This window comes from Nicotiana attenuata, unplaced genomic scaffold (genome assembly GCF_001879085.1).
Source record: "Nicotiana attenuata strain UT unplaced genomic scaffold, NIATTr2, whole genome shotgun sequence".
Taxonomy (NCBI): domain Eukaryota; kingdom Viridiplantae; phylum Streptophyta; class Magnoliopsida; order Solanales; family Solanaceae; genus Nicotiana; species Nicotiana attenuata.
This window is the reverse complement of record NW_017670522.1, coordinates 416,816-431,521: the sequence shown is the minus strand read 5'-3', so window position 1 is coordinate 431,521 and position 14,706 is coordinate 416,816. Positions and strand designations below refer to the sequence as shown.

Here is a 14,706-nt window from a genome sequence, read left to right as displayed (position 1 = left end):
ACTTGTGGATGTAGTTACCTTTTTATGCTACTAATTTTATTGGGTCACAATTTTGTTAAAATTTTTAAATGAATACTTCGTTTAATTTTATGTGATATTATTTGATCAGTTTAAAATTTAAGATTCTAATCTATCTTGTGTATTATAAATTAACTTGCATACTATATAAGAGTAAAAGTTGAAAAGAATTATATATTATTCATCAGATAGTGAAAGCATCATTTTAAAATCTACCAATTTTACTCATATAGGAGTAATTTTTTTTATTAATCATTGAACATGAAGGTATGAGTTTTTTTTTTTTTTTTTTGAACTAAGTTATTTTAATCGCTTGTATTTACTTTTTGGGCCACCCTTACCTCTTGCTATATTAAAGGAAACCATTTCTTCCTCCAGAGGAATTCTCACTTCATTGACTCACTACTTCTCCGTCTCCCTCCTTGTCTTTAACTTCAGATTCCAACCACACCAAAACTTTCCCCATTGTTTCCGCCATAGCAACTGTCACACAATGAAGTAACAAAGTCTCATTACAGGCTTTACTTTAGCTACCAAAAATGGGTTGTTGTGTTAGTAGTGACAACCACAACAAAGTACCTCCAACTATATCCAATTCTTCACAACAGAGCGAAGAAGAGACAGTCAAAGAAGTGCTTTCTGAAACTCCAACTATACCCAAGAAATCCTCTCCCATCTCATATTTTCCCAATACTATGGAACAAAAACACCTTAAAGATCACGTTTTGAAGAAACCTATCATTCCTAATTTCAACCACCACTCTCGTCATGATCATGATCTCTCGGAAGAAGTATCCGAGATCTGCAGCGACACCATTTCAACTACAACAACACTAACAGATAAACGATATACAACAACTGAAGATGATGCCACTGAAGTCCGGCAGATGTCGCCGGCCAAGTACCGGAATGGTTCTTTTCAGGGAGAGTTGAGAAGAAATGTTGGGAGCTCGCCTGCGAGAAGATCCGATCCGTCTCCTGGTCGGGTTAGAGGCGGAAGAGATTCTCGGGGTCCGAGGAAGGATAACGGGGAATGTTCTGGTAGGAGATCGAGGTCACCGGCGATGAGGACGGAGAATGGAGGATTCGGGTTGGGTATAGGGAGGAGCCCGTCGGTGAGGAAAACGGGTAAGTCGCCGGGAAGAGTGAGATCCGAACTGGGTGATCGGATCCGGAAGATGGAGGAAAGAGATGGGAATGGAGAAAACAAGTGGCCACCGACAAGTGAAAATGAATCACTTGAAAATCCACTTGTGTCCTTGGAATGTTTTATTTTTCTGTAAAAATAATAATAATGTGTTGGTAGTTTAATGATGTATCTTTGGTAAAAAGTTGCTACTATAATGTTAGATTTTGACATTTACTTGATGTTGTCTCTCTCTCTCCCTTTTACTATATGTCAAAACAGAACAGAAACTCTGAAATTAATTTTAATATTAATTGCTCAATTGGAGATTCCGGAAGGCTAAAAGAATCTATCTAGCCAAAAGAAAAAAAATGGTTTGTTAAAAGAATCTTAATTTCTACTTTTTCTTTAACTAAAAAGTCAGTTCTTGCAAATAATAGAAAATACGTAATGTTTTAATATAAATCTCAATTAAAGATGCAAAAGAGATGATTAATTATAAAGATCATACGTCAATAATAAGAGTAAACTTTGGGGCATCAAATCATGCATGTCGTTGCTATTGAGTGAAATGTGTTTGTGCAAATTTCTTACAAAAACCATATTTACTTTTTGAATAATAATGTCAGTTTCAAAAATTTGAAAATATTTTAATTATGTGCAAAGTGTGCATGGGAGTTCTTATAACTCTTTTTCGAGAAGTTTTATTTTGTGTCTCATACAACTAACACTAGTTGTATGAGGTCTTTTTTTGTCTCACAAATTTGTGGATCCCATTCTTACACTTTTGGGTCCACAAAATTACGAGACAAAAAATTAGATTGTATGAGACACAAAATAACATTCATTCACAAAACACTGACAAATCTTCAAAAGAATACAACTAGCAAATCACGTCTTCAACTTTCAAAAAAGTTTCTTCCAAAGTTTGTCCAAACAAAATGTTGGATGTGCAATATATATATTTAAATCTCTGTGACACATAAAAAGTTTATATTCATAAGGTAGTTCATCAAGATTCTAACTAATTTGGCGGCACAATAAGTGTCACTTTGAACTGTTTAAACATGACATTTAACACTTTGATAGATAAGTTTCTGAAACTTTAGCATTTAAAACTTAAAGTATTTATAAGATTGACTTCCCAATCTATGAAAGTATGATACTAATAAAATATATACTAGGTTTTATTTTGCACGTAATTATGCCACCAAATACATACACACAAAAAAAAGGAATTTAGTTATGTCAATCATTGCTCAGTTTGAATTTCCAACCGGAACCTGGCGTTGCTTGAATTGGATTCCTGAGCTCACACCTTTCTCCCCAACAGCAGTCATGGGTTGTCACATTATTACTCTACATGCATTATTATTTCATACTATGATTATAAGAGCGAGCCCACCATCTAGATTTGTCGTATATATATAGCATTGCGAAAGAAAAAGAAATTGTATAGGCAATTTCAATTAGTTGAGATTATGTGTTAATCATGTTAATATATCTACTTTACATTCTATGCTCATTAACGGTGTTTTAGTCTTGTCAAAGTTTTATATTCTAGTAGAAAATATAAAGAACGTCTAGTACAAAAAATTGTAATTTCTTATAGTGAGATAAGTTTCAATAGAACGATATAAACAGTAAAGATTAATATAACTAACTGCTAACTTGTTCAAAATTGAACTTAATTAGTGTATTTAGAGTTAGAGTTATTCTGTTTTTTTCATAGTACTGTGGCACTATTACTAGTTGTTGTTATTGTTTTTCCATCTATTTTTCTGTTTCCTATGATGCTTATATTATCTTTCTGATTTTTGTTGCTATCACAGATTCTATTGTCTATTTTTGTGTTCTTGAACTGAGGGTCTCCGAAAACAATCTTTTTAGCCCTTCGGGGTAGGGGTAAGGATATTCTACCCTCTCCTGACCCCATTTGTGAGATTTTACTGGGTTGTTGTTGTTTGTAGTAATGCATCTTGAGTTAGAGCAATGGAATGTACTAGTTCTTTTCTTTTTCTTTCTTTGTCCTTTTTTGAAGAGAGGGGGAGGGGGTGGGGTTGGATGCTGAAAATTGGACGGGGGAGGGGGGGGGGGGGGGAGGAGGTGAAAAAGTGGTAGGTGTTATTAAATTGACAACTGTTAGTATGACTGTGGATTAAATTCCAATTCAATAATTGGTAACAGTTCAATCAAAGAAGACTGATTATATGCCTTTATGGGCTGTTTTTGGATGCTGTCGCTGTCAGCTTTCTTCATTTCCTTCACACATTCTGATGTACAAAGAACCTACCTGCGGTTTGAGTGTTGTCTTTATCTCTTTGAAAAAAAACTCTCTGCATGATTATTAGTACTCCACCTTCTAACCTAATGAAAATTGATCTACCTTGTATTGAAATATTTTGGACTCAAATGTGAGTATTGTTTTTTGGCAAGTTGTTTATAAAATGGGAAAGGGCTAGTGAAAGATGCATGTGAAAGTAAAGGGAATGGAGCAAATAGCTAGTTGTTGAGATTTTGATGAGATTGTAGTATTTATGGCTGTAGACTATTGGTTAGGGCAATGGGAAACTTTGACCAAATATGCATGTACATATATATTGGTTTCTCACCATGTCTCCCAACTAAACTGTAAATGGGGTTAACTAAACTGTACCATATTTATCACAGCTACCTTCAGTACTTGACAGCATACATTTCTAATAGTAACTATACCATCAAAATGACCAAGCATATTTTGTCCAATAAAAAAGTAGGTGAATACAATCGTCAAAGAATAAACAAATGAATGAATAAGAAAATACTCGCTAAATCTCAAACGTATACCGTGCAAGTAGTGGCAGATTCATAATTAATCTAGACGATATGGATTCCGATTGAAAAAGTGAATTCTGAAATGTATGTCTAACTATATTTATACTTGTTTTTGCTTACACACATCGTTAGACCCGCCATTGTTTTTGCCAAACTCCTTGTTTTATCCCAAAAAAGTAGGAAATAAGCTTTCGTGGCTTTTTACAATGTTGAAATTTAAAAAATGTCTTTTTTGAATACTCTATGTTTGGAAACTAGGAAAGGAAGAGAAAGAACGAAAACTACGTAAATTTCCTCATGTAAAGGGCAAAAGCGGCAATACAATTTTTTGGCTGTCAATTGAATTTCAGAACAGGAGGCAAAATCCCGTTTATAGCCGTTAGTGTCTACTGTCTAGTAGTAACACATCAAATTGGACTATATAGTGGTCCATATTTTCTATTTATTATATTACTCCTGAAAAAGATGCAGCCGTTACTATAATTTGTCAATTTGTTGTAATTTCAGCACAAACAAAAATAGATTCCAATGTCAATGCAGAAGGCAGTGTCACCCATTTCTTCTTCGTCTTTACCCTTGGCAGACAAATGGCTATGAAATTGACTTGGCCTAAAGGACCTTTTCAATGTTTCGTATCCAATAATTATACATTTTTGGTGCAAGTTAGCTGCACACTGCAGTGCTGTTGCAAAATTGAAATATGGAAGGATAATATTATGTAAATTCGGCTCAAATTCTGTATATCTACACATATATACTTTGAAAATGGTTAATTTAAAGCAGTTGGCGCTCTAAACACTACAAGTCTTTAGGAGGCACTGGTTGAGCAGAATAATGTGCTCCCGCCGCATTAAAATTCTGGGTCCGCCTCTGGTCTAATTAGAGATAATTAAAAGAAAACAAAAGAAAGAACTAAGGGGAAGAAATCTGACACGGTTTTTCAATTCATAAATAAATCTTACTATTTCTAAAGTTAACAAAATAAAAAATTAACAGGCATGTATAATGTTGGAACAAAACACTAAGTAATCGCACTAAAAAAAAAAAAAAAAAAAAAAACAGTCGCAAAATGCAAACTGTAGGAAAGTATTTTTTTGGAATAATGCAGCAACATTTGAACTTTGGACTGGGTAAATTGGAGTTGGCTACTGCTTTTATGGCGAATTTGTCCCAATCTGTGAAATGCTAATCAAAATCCTTTTATCCCTCTATTTAAATTATTATCTAGCTAGTTTTGATGTACGTGTGTTGTGTGTGTCCTTTTTAAAATTACATAAATAATGTATTAAAAATTATGTTTGAGTTATAAAATAAGAGTTTAAGCACCTGAAATTGATGAATAAAATAATTAAGCACAGTAAAATAATATTGCTAGTGTAATTTAATTACTCTATGCATGTAATACAAAAAACATTATTCAAAATGGAAGTATATATTTAATATACATTATATATAATTGAAAATTCTAACATTCTATATGCCTGAAAATTAACTTTTTCTTTTTCTTTTTACTGGATAATCAAGATTTATTTTGTTATCCATTGTATAGAGCAAAAAGAGGAAAGAATTATAATATTAGAAAAGTACTAAAAAAAGATAAAAATTAATAATTTAGAGAGTAAAACATTTATCTAGCTACCGAAAGTTTGAGAAATCTACCTAGTGACTTTTTGAGAGCTGTAGATATAGTTAAATAAATTTTCTATTATAAACAAAAAAATAACTTTACTAGATAATTTCATATAGTTAAGTGATTATTTAAAGGATTTTACTTCCTATAGCAAAGGTATACACCCTATTTATTATAAATCAAAATTATTTGAAAATATTATTTTCTATAGCTACCTTTTAAATATTAAAGCAAAATAAGTATTTATGGTATAAACTACCATTGAGGCATGAAATAAGATATGAAATACGCTATTTATGTTTTTCCTCTCTCTTAGACAACTGGACATACCTATTTTAAGTTGATTGCCGTTATTGTATTCATGAGTACATGTGAATACATGCGCATACAGCTGGACTGCCCTGACTTTAGACGCTTTTTACTGCTGTATTCACGAATACAGCAGCGCGAATACATGTATACATGCGCGTATAACTGGACTGCCCTGATTTTAGGCACTTTTTGCTGTTGTATTAATGAATACGTGGTGGGAATACATGTAAATACATGCGCGTACAGCTGGACTACCCTGATTTTTAGGCATTTTTTGTTGTTGTATTCATGAATACAACAGCGCGAACATAGCGAATACACTACCGTAACAACTAAATAGTAGCTATAGGAAGTAATTATGTATATGGTAGCTATACGAAGCTAATAGCCACTAACGAATAGTGGTTTCTGAAAATTCCTCTTATTTAAATAAGAGAATTTTTCATAGAGCACTATCTTTTAGTGGTAATTAGCTATCTATAGATACCATTTGCTATATTACGGATTGTAGATACGTTTTTTATTGTTATAAGATGTATTAGATGTATTTAAGCTGCTGTATTCATGAATACAGTAGCAAAAATAGGCGTGAATCAGGGAAGTCCAGCTAATTAGTTGTTGTATTCAAGTGTATTTGCTTGTATTCATGGCGTGAAACAAGGGATTACAGCTGGACAGATTATTGTATTCGACTGTATTCACGACGTGAAATATGGGATTACACTATTTTTAAACGGAAAGTGAATCAATTAACATAATAGACTCCTAATATAACTCAACGAACTCAATTATAACACACAAATTTTGTATTTCCATTTATAAAAAAGATTCTCAACCGAAAAATACCCCAAAATATAGCAATCTTCAGAGAAAATATATAATATATCTTAATATATAAATTATATTAATTAAGAAAAACATATGAATACATTCATGGCATATAGCGAGAGAGTGAATACAATGAAATACATAGAATACAGCGGGACACATTGAAATAAATTAAAAAAAAAGATAGTGAATACAATGAAATACATGGAATACAACGAGATACATTGAATAACAATGAAAAAAAAGACGATGAATACAATGAAATACATGAAAATACAGCGTGATACGTTGAAAATACATTGAAATATATTAACAGAAAATCAAGTTGCTCAGCCCCAAATTCCGTCGTCTTTGTTCAAGAACAAACCCTAATTTCCGGCGAATCCGCCGTCGAGCAAAAACCCTGAATCTTCGAGAATGCTACTGCGAAAGTGATCTACTCCGAGAGTAAAAATTGTTTACAGTTGGAAGCGAAGCGAAGTGAAGTGAATCTCTGAATAAGAGTAAGATACAGTAGCATACTTAATCACAATCCAGTTGGAAGCGAAGTGATCAAACACAAAGCAGATTCAGGAAGATGTGTATTTTTCCCAAATATATATTACTCCAATTGTTATCATCCCTTCACTATCGCTATGAAAACACAGAGAAATACGAGAAGAGAAAGAGGCAAAAGCACCCTTTGTGACTAATGGTAGGTGATGTGGGTGAGAGGAATTTTGAGATTGAGCATCGTATTTTCAGGGAATGGGGGAAGAGAATGGCATGTATCAAAGTAGAGAGAGAAAGAACGTGGAGTGAGATGTTTATGTGAAATACGGTAATTATGTGAGAGAAAAATCTGAAAAAAGGAGAGAAAAATAAAAAAAAAATGGCGTATTTAATGGCTTAGGGGTAGGAGGTAACCAAATTAGATATAGAATATAATTTTTTAAAATAATATTTATTTAAAATAAATAAGGTGTTTACCTTTGCTATAGGAGGTAAAAAAATTTTTAAATAATGGATTCCTAATTCGTCTCGTCGACACCCTCCCCGAGTGGGCGGAGCTTTTGTCCATCTGGTAGTGAGCTACAAGTTATTCTTCAAATAGCCCAAAGAAGCAATTTGTAAAAGGCTGGCCCATTAGACCAATTGGTATGAGGATTTTTTTCCAAGTCTGTGTGCACCCTTTTTTAAAAGGAATTTTCACATTCCTATACCATATAGGAAACCTTATTACCTTCAATGTTTAAGGTTTGATATAATTACATTTAGTATACTAAATTACCAATTTTATACCATAGTGTATTTTAAGGGTACAATTAATGCAGCGTATATCCCTCCTTAATTCAAGGTACCGTATATCCCACCCCTCCCACGTTTCTCTCTCCCAAACCCTCACCCTCACCCACATTTATGTACTGTTATTAAACATAAAGTATTGAGCAAAGGCGAAAAGTATGATGATTATGATGATAAGTATCCGGATTTGACACATTCGTTGTTCGATGAAGAGGATGAATATTCAGGTGATCCAAATGCATCAGCTATAGACATGGTGAGGACTTTCAAAGAGGAAGAAGGACAGAATTTCGTACTAGAAGACGAGATCGATAATGTGGCTGATTTGTTTATCAGGAAATTCCATAAAAAGATGAGGTTGTAACATGGTCTGTTAATACTAGAATATCCAGAACGCAATTCTTTCGGGTTGGAGTTGAAGGATGTTTTAGTTAAATTCATTCAGATCTGCAAAATCTGTTGTTCCCAGGCTTCCACTAGCTGGACACTCTTCTTTTGCGTTGGAGATTTTTGCACATTATACGTACAAGTTGTCACAAGCTTTAACTTAGCTCCATGTGTTATTTCGATATTTATTCTTCTTAAATCATAAAGATTCGTCCAATCTCATAAATGGAATTTTCGATATAATTGCATTTTTTGCAGAAGATTTGTAAAAGTTTTAGTCGTTTTTGATTTGTGAAAACAGTAAATAAAGCATCTACAATCAGAATACAAATAATCTACAATTTATCTACAAAATATCTACAAACTGGGTACATTGAATTTTAATATCCCAACTCACATTCAATTGTAGCTTAATTGGTATTTTCGACATAATTGCGTTTTTTGCAGAAGATTTTGTAGAAGTTTTAGTCGTTTTGGATTTGTGAAAACAGAAACAATGCATCTACAATCAGAATACAAATAATCTACAATTCATCTACAAAATATCTACAAACTGGGTATATTGAATTTTAATATCCCAATTCCCATTCGATTGTAGTTTAATTGGGATTTTCGACATAATTGCGTTTTTTGCAGAAGATCTGTAGAAGTTTTAGTCGTTTTTGATTTGTGAAAACAGAAAATAAAGCATCTACAATCAGAATACTAATAATCTACAATTTATCTACAAACTAGGTACATTGAATTTTTATATCCCAATTCCCATTCAATTGTAGCATAATTGGGATTTTTGACATAATTGCGTTTTTTCAGAAGATTTGTAGAAGTTTTAGCCGTTTTTTATTCGTGAAAACAGAAAATAAAGCACCTACAATCAGAATACAAATAATCTACAATTTCTGCAATATGTCTTTTTCTTCTTCTTCTTCTTCGAGTTTCAATCTGAAATTCAGTCAAAACCAAGTCTAATCTTCACCAAAACCCCTCAAAATTGAGATATAAACTCCAAACCATATTCCCGATTATTTTCAACAACACCCAATCCAAACAAATAATGATTTTTGAAAACCCAAATTTGAATTCAAAGCTTTCAAGCTTTTTAATGGCTGTCAATGGATTTTAAATTGAAGATATAGGATTTGCGTTTCAAATTTGATCTGAAGGTCGCGAAATCAATTAGAATATTCTGTTCCTGATTTGTAGCGCGCCTAATTAGGAAGATTCAGCTACTAATAATTAGTATTTAATGAATGGTATAATAATTGTAGAAAAACTGTGAACATAGCGGGTAAATTAGAAACTATGCACATATTTGATAATAAAGTTTCATATATGGTATAGGAAGGAAAAAATCTCTTTTTAAAAAGCAAAAATTTGGACTATATTTTGTGGAAAATTTGCAGCTAAACGATGTTTGGATTCAATAGAGTTCTTGGGTAGAAATAGCGCAAATAATGCAATGATGAAACTGTTAGGATTTAAGGGCAATATAAAACTTGAATCACACAAGAATATTTCCTCTCTGATTCTAGGTTTGCTCATAAATTAGAACAGCCATGATATATAACTTGTGAAGTTCTTTTTCCAACTCATGAACTACTATTTTAAAGGCCAATTATATCCCTTCCTACTTTGGAGTTTGGACAATTCAATGCTGGAGAATGGAACAGATGGACAACATAAACAAGCTAATGCCTCTTTAGCTATTTCTTTACTGAAGGTTTGGGTACAAAGAAGAGCTAACCAGCTGAGAAATCAATGTCTAAATTCTATGTACATAAACCAAAAACCCAACTGGAAAACTCAAAATATATGCTTAGGTACCCTTCCTAATACCATAGAAATTGGCATTTCTGATATCTGCACCATCTGGTTAAGAAGAGCTACGACGACACGTTTGAGTTGGAGTTCGTGACACAGGTTAGACGACTTTGCTGATGGGGAGGCCATGGATTTCGTTCCGGTTGACAAGGTACAGGAGCAGGATTAGCAATAAAAGTTGGGATGTCATCTCCTGGCATCAACACTGAAACTTCTCTTGCATTTGTAGATACCTGCAGAAGCAAGCAAAGGTTTTAACATGTTATATATGTACTACCTCATGCACCATTGGCCTTAAGAAGAGTGAATCCAAACAACTAGTTTCCTGCTAGCATGAATATAAAACAACCGCGTTGAAGTGAAAGTAAACTAGATGATTAAGAGGCATAGATCAAATTGCAACTTATCAAAGACATTATCACATTTTAACTAGCTCTCTTTGTCAGCTAATCAATAATCACATAATTAAAACTTATTTGGAAAATCTACTACATTGAGTCACCAAGCAAGCGATAGACTTTTCTTAAAGCAGAACGAGACATTTGACAGGAATAGGATGTCTCTTCTGAGTTCAAGCACTCGAATCATTGCTAGATAAATTAGACATGCTTAGTTCTTTTTCTTCCTCACTAATATCAGATCATTCAAGTTTTCTCAGAGTCATCACAAGCTATGTACTAACTGATCTTGTCTAAACAAATGCATGTCATGTACATGGGCGAAGCTACACTATAGTAATGGTGGTCAATTGACCACCCTTCGTTGGAAAACTGCACTGCGTATATAGGTAAAATATTAGGTTTTAGACGTATATAACATATATTGAACACCCTTTGTCATGGAATTTTTTTACTTCTTTTAAGTTTTTACACCCTAAGGAAAATTTCTGGCTTCGCCACTGACCGGTCATGTATGGTAATGGTAAAACAGAAGCAGTCATCTTTTGGATGGTCAAAAACTGAGCTAAGCTAAGATTTGCCAATATTCCGTGTCTTCTCATTTTGTTGGGTTGGGTTGGGGGGGGGGGGGGGGGTTTTTGAAGGCTGAGCAGGATGGAGAAGACAATCCTATTCATGTATCCTTAATGTTATTTCAAGCTTAGTTATGTTATTCCAAGGGATTAGGTGTTTGATCTTGTATATGTAGGCATGTCTTTTCTGCTGGAAGCAAGGAACGAGAAGAAATGGATATGCATGTCATGTCAAAGGATTCTGTATATATCGATCAAACAACAAATAACAGCTAAATAATTGTTGCTTTTATAGGGCACTAAAACACACAATAATTGTAGGCCAACCCAGCGCTGAACATCACTATGATAATACAACATGATACCTTTTGCTGCATTTAATTAGTTTTCCACGTTCATTTTCCAATGTTATTTCTGCAAGTCCAAGTACCTATCATTTGTCTACATTTTACATTGTGTTTAACTGGTGGAATCCTAGGGCTGAAGTGTTTCTATTTTATGGGGCATAAATATGGGTAGCTATGAGTGCTTTCCAGCACATATAAATCCCCCAATTAACCCCAACAAAGGTCAAGCATTGGGCACTTAGTATCTAAATATAAATGAAGCAAGTTTAGCATATTAAGCCTGTATGTGCATCTGTAAGAACTATTACAAACACTAATCATTTTAAAATTTAATAAAGTTCCATCACTAAAAAGGCACTAGGATTAAGAGAAAGAAGACAAAGTTCCCAATAAAGGTAAAAACTTGCGGTTTAATGATTGCTTAGGGGTAAGGTCTGCGTACATACCACGACTTGTTGTTGTTGTTGTTCATTATGAAAAGCACAAGGCACCTATTTGTCTATAATACATTAATATAGGAGGGAAACTATAGTCCTTTTGGCAAACTAATTTATTTCAAATACTTGACATATCAAGAACACAAGATTTCATTTATCAGTACTTTTCTACCCTTACTATTCTAATTATTGAAGTGCTAATTAACTGAGATGTTTAATGAGACATAAAGGATCAGACAAATATTCTTATGTCAAGTCTATTGAATGTATTTCTTAAGAAATACTCCCTCCGGTTCACAATCACAATCTTATTGTGAACCGGAGGGAGTAGTGCGAAAACCTCAAAAGACAGATAATATAAACCGGAGATAGTGGAACAAGAATAACAAAGATTTTCTCAGGGCAGGCAGCCTGTTTCCAGTCAAGGAGTAGTACATGGAGAACATCATTAACATTGGTGGTGATGGGCTATTTAATGTACAAAGGGGAGTGGGGCAAAGCCTTAATATACAAAAAATCAACAAAGTAGGCATAAAGTCTCAGATCTAATTAAACAGGGACCAACTGAAAAGCTAACTTGTTAAATAGTAGAGGGGCCATTGCTCAAACACTAAATCAATGGGAGTGTTTTTTTGTGTATCATAATCTGAGGAACATGCACATGCAAATACATTATTTTAAATTCATTCACTTATTGAAAATTTGCTTCTTATCTTTTATTCTTTAGCAAAAGTTTTATAAGCTTCACAATTTGGGTTTCTTTAAAAAGCATATGGGGTTTTGCCTTATCCCACCCCCCAACACCTCACCCCCAGAAAAAGAAAAAAGAAATTGATAAAATAATATTCTACTAATAAATAAAAAGGGGAATAAAGGAAATAAATTAATTTTTTCAAAAAGAAGAAATGATGGGAGAATTTAGGAATTGTTTTCCAAGTGACTGAAAATGGCGAAGATGTATCAATTTAATGGAATTTTTTTGGTGTAAAGCAGCATGTATGACCCTTTCCCATATGGTACAGATTTCATTTCAATAAACAGAGAACAAAATTTGGAGTAACCAAGAATGCAAAAACACATATATGCAAATTGCAAAGCACATAGAAAAAGAACACCTATATGACTAAAGAAGGATTAGAATACATTGAAAAAACATTAAGGAGAACCAAATTCACAATTATTACAATATTAGTTGGGATAGAAAAAACTTCAACGAAAATTAAGATAGCTAATTCAAAACCCCAACTGGTCAATGCAACAAGAAATCTTAAGGCATGAAAAAAGGAAGTTCAGAAACAAGAAATTGAGCTAAAATTCCAAGAACGACACTTACTTTAGGGGTAGAATAGCCAAGTTTTGGGTTGAAACCTAACTGTGATTCAATATCAGCGTGGCGGCGGTGGGCGGAGGGAGTCAAATCCGGCGAGGGTGGTCTGAGGAACCTTTCAAAAATAGCCATAATAAGGAACATAGAGATGAGAATAGCAGTGGCAACAAAACCAAAAGAAACAGCATTAACAGAGTTGTCAAAATGAGTCCAATGATCATCTTTTGTTAAGTACATTGAACCACTTGGTGATGGTGCCCAACCCCATACCCCATCTTCAGCCATATTTTGCTAAAAATGTAAACCTTTAACCAACATAAGAAACTTGAGAATACAGTTATGGTAGAGATGTTTCAAGATTTTGACACCATTATATAACAGCAAATGGAGTGAATAGTAATATTAAAGAGAGAGAAAAAGAAGAAGAGAGAAGCTTTGGAATTTGGATAGAGATGAGGGTTTAGCAGGAAATGGTGCAGTACATGGAAGACTGAGGGGTTGTCTTTATCTTCAGCTCTGTTTAAGTACACACAAAGTTGGAAATATCACCTCTGCCATTGAAATGGACATTTCCATGTCCTCCCGTGGCTTATGTTTTGTACTACTAGGCTTTTCATGGGGAATAGTTTTTCATTTTGTTTTAATTAGTGGAGTGTCACGAGCCCAATCCCGGTCGTGATGGCGCCCAACACTAATGTCAGGCAAGCCCGACCAATTTAAATACTCTCAATCCAAATACGCAATCCGTTAACAAATAATACGATTAAAATAGCAAATATCAAGGTTCCAATCCGAAACTAAATAAAATAGTATGGAAAAAAATAACGAATATCCCAACATTCCCCAATAGATCTGGAGTCACGAGTCTAGAGCCTCTAGATGTAACAGAGTAATATATCAATGAAATAAAGGGGAGGAGTCGGGTTCTGCGGACGTCAAGCAGCTACCTCAACAACTCCTGAAAATAACTTCACGAAAAACAGCAAACAGCTCCACTAAGCCTCCGGAGCACCTGAATCTGCACACATGGTGCAGGGAGTAAAGTGAGTACTTCCAACTCAGTGAGTAATAAACATATATAATGGCTGAAAGTAAGAAATCCCGAAATATTACAATATAAAGCTATAATCAACGATTCAGCACGTTAAACGATGAAACAACAGCACACAATGACAATTAAGACCAACAGATATAAAATGCATGAATGCAATGCAATGCACATGACCGCTGCGGCGCGCAGCCCGATCCATTTGGGTACCCGCGCTCACTGTGGGGGTTCAGACTCCGGAGGGGCTCCTACAGCCCAAGCGCAATATCATCGTAACATTCGCTGCGGCGTGCAGCCCGATCCACACTCAGCCCAGATATATATATGCATGCAAGCCACTCGGGCACAGTCAGATTA

General features: G+C 34.2%; 2 protein-coding genes across 2 annotated transcripts; one reads left to right on the top strand and one right to left on the bottom strand.

Annotated features, from left to right (window-relative positions):
* Window positions 1-343: 343 nt before the first annotated feature.
* Window positions 344-1,386, top strand: LOC109240525. Its single transcript, XM_019407179.1, has one exon. It carries the CDS (start codon window positions 558-560, stop codon window positions 1,299-1,301), a length of 744 nt encoding a protein of 247 aa, XP_019262724.1. The 5' UTR covers window positions 344-557; the 3' UTR covers window positions 1,302-1,386.
* Window positions 1,387-10,072: 8,686 nt separating this feature from the next.
* LOC109240528 lies at window positions 10,073-13,885 on the bottom strand. Its single transcript, XM_019407183.1, has 2 exons — window positions 13,308-13,885; window positions 10,073-10,453 (listed from the first exon to the last, which is right to left on the bottom strand). The coding sequence occupies exons 1-2, from the start codon at window positions 13,584-13,586 to the stop codon at window positions 10,283-10,285; spliced, it is 450 nt and encodes a 149-aa protein (XP_019262728.1). The 5' UTR covers window positions 13,587-13,885; the 3' UTR covers window positions 10,073-10,282.
* Window positions 13,886-14,706: the final 821 nt, after the last annotated feature.